Source organism: Plasmodium malariae (genome assembly GCF_900090045.1).
Source record: "Plasmodium malariae genome assembly, chromosome: 12".
In the NCBI taxonomy this organism is placed as follows: domain Eukaryota; phylum Apicomplexa; class Aconoidasida; order Haemosporida; family Plasmodiidae; genus Plasmodium; species Plasmodium malariae.
In genome coordinates, this window is record NC_041786.1 from 592,231 (window position 1) to 596,661 (window position 4,431).

The window sequence follows — 4,431 nt, forward strand, 5'->3', positions numbered from 1 at the left end:
ATGAGTAACTTACTAGAGAAAATAAAAAAGCACATACAGATAGGGACGAAGCTTTATAATAAATCCCCGGAAATAGGCACATCATTATCGTCCCGTAATTTGAAAAATATTGAGGTGGTACTGGGAGATGATATTATTGATGAGGACCTATTGACCCCCAGGGCTTTTGATAGAACAAAAAAAAGCATGGGCATGAAAAGTTTTGTTATGAATAAATCAGGAAATGGAATAGATAAAAATCAGATAAATGAATGCGGAGAGGATGATATCAAATCGAATGGAAATATTGAAGGAACAAATAGTGATGGTATTCATACGGACAGAAATTACATCAGTGTAAATGATGTTGACAATTTTGGAAATTCGAACAATCTTCTCGATGAAGATGATGATGAAGAGGAGGATGAGAGTGATAACAATCGTCGTCTTCATCGTGATAATCATGTTCATCTTGATTATTCTGATCAACCTGATGATAAAAATGGAGGGATAAATGGCAATGACAAGACACAAAACGACATTTATAATCTTGCAAAGAATACCAGTAATCATGTAATGGAAAAAAGTCAATCAACCTTCATGAATAACGGATGGCAAACACCCAAAAAAAGTAATGTAGGTTCATATTACTCAGGAATAGATAACCCGTCAACCTTAAAGAAATACAAAACACCATGTGAAATGGATATGCTTCATCCTGATGAAAGCTTAATAGGTAATAAATGTATAACAATTAATAATTATGTAAATCCACCAAAATATGTAGCTCCAGTAGTTACACCGAGCAAGTTTCCCTTATCAGGGGAAAATAATCCACATATGACATATGAAGATTTTAAGGGTCTTTTTAAACATAAAGCTTGTATTATAAGTGAACACGAATTTAATAGTAATAAATCATCAAATAATATTGATAATGGTGATAGGAAATATTTAGAATATTTTAATACAAGTTATGAAAATAACTCTTGGCCAAATAAAAAAGAAGTCTGTCAGTCTGTAAAAAAAATAAGTAGCAAATTTTATAATAATGAGAGGGATTCACCTAAATCTAGAAAGAGAAAAGTAGATAGTAATTCTAAACTAAGTACTAAAAAAATTTTAGACGTACTAGTAGGTAATGATAAAAATAAAAGTGAAAATAATAGTAACAACACTACTAGCAGTAGCTGCTCTATTAATAAATACATGAAAAAGGGTAAAAATCAAAATAACGAAAAAGATGATGACATGAAGAAAAACAAAAATGATGTAGAATTAATTGATTATGAAATAAATCCAATAATTAAAACAGAAAAAAATAAAGCACAAAATGAAAATATACCAATGCAGGATATGGCAAAACAGAAGCAAAATCCATTAACTCCATTATATGAGCCATATTCAAAAGAATTAGATATCATTTTTAATAAAAATATTATTAAAACACCAATCATATTGTTAAACATATATCAATACTTATTGGTTGTTATATCAAGGAGAAATCAGAAAAATCAACCAATTTTTTATCAACTAATAAAACAAGAAGTTATTAATTTAAATCCTTGTAGGTGTTTTAGTGAAGAATCACTTAAACAACTTGCTTGGCTAGCTCCAAATTTAATTCAATTAAATAAAGTTGTAATTACAAAAGAAATTTTTGAGACTAACCAACAAATATACGCTGATTATGTAACAGGGAAAAAGATAGAAGATATACAAATAAGAGAACATACTGAAAATTGTGAAAATATATATAAATACACATCAGCAGATAAATTAGAAATGTTAAAAAGAATAATTATTAATTGGGCAAATGTAAAACATAATGAATTACTAAAAAAAATTAACCCTGATTTTTATTGTGCAAAATATTCAGAACTAAAAAAATGGCATTCAACATTCAATTTCAATGATATTATATTTCCATCTGTTACACTAGAAGAAAATAAAATGCTAGCTCAATTAGCTCAAACACCTCAAGAAAGTAATGCAGATGATTTTATAGTAATTCAAGATAGCCCTATAAAATGTGCAACTATTGATTTAAGAAAAAATGGTACTTTCATTAAAGAAATGGAAAAGGAAAAGACTAGAACACCTTTAGGAAAAAATAGAAAAAAAGCCAACTACATGATGAATTCATTTATTAACACACATAATAATAAAGAAGATACACCAAAAAAAAAAGAAACAAATAATATGAAATTAATCCGTGAGGAAGCTAATAAAAAAAATATATTAAAAGAAATTAAAGTAGAATTTGATAAAGAACATGAAACATTATTAATTGAAAAAAAAAAGTTTGAAAATGCAAAATGGATAGCTGAAATCATACATGAAGCTTTTGTCGTTGAAGGAACATATACAGTAATAGAATTAAATACCTTTTCTAAAAAGATTGCTGAAAAATATAAAAGTAATAAAAATTTCCAAATGGATCAATCAAAAATTAGTCAAATTATAGAAATTCTACCAAATTATATAACAGATATTAGTATAAAACCAAGTATGATGAATAAAAGTAATATGAACTTGTCAGTTAAATCAAAAAAAAATCTTTACAATTTCTTAGAACCTTTAACTATCAAAATTAACGATATTACCAAAAAGTATCAGGAATTAAAGAATAATAAAGATTCAAGATTAAACGAATTGTGGAAAAAATTTAACGTTAATTTTGATCTCACTGAAAAAATTAAAAAGTACTTTTTGACCCCTGGTTCTATAGGTTTGTCTGAATTGTAACACGGAGGAGTGGACGCTCAAGAAAAAAATAAAAAAAAAAGGGGAGAGGGCTATATCACCATGATGGGTTTACCTTCTTTTTTTTTTTTTTTTTTTTTTTTTGATGGGATTAATTTATTGATGGATTGATGTGTATATTTCCTGTGCACGTAACATTTTTTGTACAATTATACATGCACAGAAAACTGCTGAGGGCTCATTTTATGCACGCACCATAATTTATATGGAATTTTTCAGAATTGTATTCATATACAAATATATGCAAGTGTGTATACGCTCGAAAGGCGTGATATTACATAGACCTTTCTCCTATTTATTATTATTCATAAACGAAAAGGTAGTAATATATTGATAAAATTTTTAATTATAATTATTTGTTTTGCATAAGCTTATTATATGTCTTTGTTTACATATATATAATTTAATGCATTCAGATACTTATATTTTTACAAAGTAAAGGTTTTTCATGCTGTTTATTTTATATTAGGATTTGTACATCTTTCCACCTACTTACACAAATTTCTCTTTTGCAATTATTGCATTTGAAAATTGTTTTTTTTTTTTTTTTTTTTTTTTTTTTATTTGCACACATATGTTGCCTAACCGAATGTTATTATTCATTTCATATTTCTTCGTTTATTTTAAATGTTTAATTATGTTTTATCCCGTTAATATACAAAATTACTATGTTTTAAGAAGAGATAATTAAAAAGCCTTTTGATCTGTATATGTACATACAATAGATATGCATACGTACATACACTCAGTGGACATGAATATGTATATCACATACATCTGCATACATTTATAATTTATATGCATGTTAATTCTTTCCATTTTATTATAATATGTACATATAAAAATTATCCTTTATTCATAATATATGTGGAAACTTATGAATTTATCTCGTTTAACATGTCTGTGCAATTATGTATTATGCTTCTTAACAAAAATGGATATGGAAATGTGTATACATATCCACGTACGAATACATAAATATATATATATATATAATTTTTCAATCGTACGTGTCGCTACTTTATTTAGCACAACTGCATGTTTTTATGCTCCTGAGTATCCGCATATATTTTCATGGATAATAAAGCGCTAAATATTATTATTTTTATATTTTTATTTTTCTCTAAAATGCAATTCAAGAAAATTTTTTTTTTTTATGTTTGTAAGCATATTAAAAATAATAAAAGAGCACATAAACAATAAGCAAACAAATAAACACTTTATTTATAAAGTAGCAATTTTGTTTATGTTTGTTCTTTCCTTCTCCATTTTTCAAAAAGTATATATATATATACATATACATATATATATATATATATATATATATTTCTTTTGGGCTTCCTTTTATTATATACCTTCTATCTGTCCACAATGTTCACCGTATTTATTTTATAGTCTCCTTTTAATTATTGTATCTTAAAAAAATTTTTTTTTTTTTTTTTCTTTCACAGCTATTTTTAATTAACTAATCTTCATAATAAATTTTAAATGTTAAAAAGGCGCAGAAAATAAAATGTTATACCTAAAGGTTGTATGCACACATTTTTTTTGCTTTTTTTCCTTTTCATAACTTGAAATGGTGGCATATTAAAAAGCGTCTTGATAAGGAGGCAATTAAGAGTGAAAAGCAGTTGCATATGTATATAAATAAATAAATATATATATATATATATATATATATATATA

General features: G+C 25.8%; 1 protein-coding gene across 1 annotated transcript; it reads left to right on the forward strand.

Moving 5' to 3' along the window:
* On the forward strand, positions 1-2,727 carry PmUG01_12021600 (conserved Plasmodium protein, unknown function; the record flags this gene model as incomplete). Its single annotated transcript, XM_029006419.1, has 1 exon — positions 1-2,727. The coding sequence occupies one exon, from the start codon at positions 1-3 to the stop codon at positions 2,725-2,727; it is 2,727 nt and encodes a 908-aa protein (XP_028862910.1).
* Positions 2,728-4,431: the final 1,704 nt, after the last annotated feature.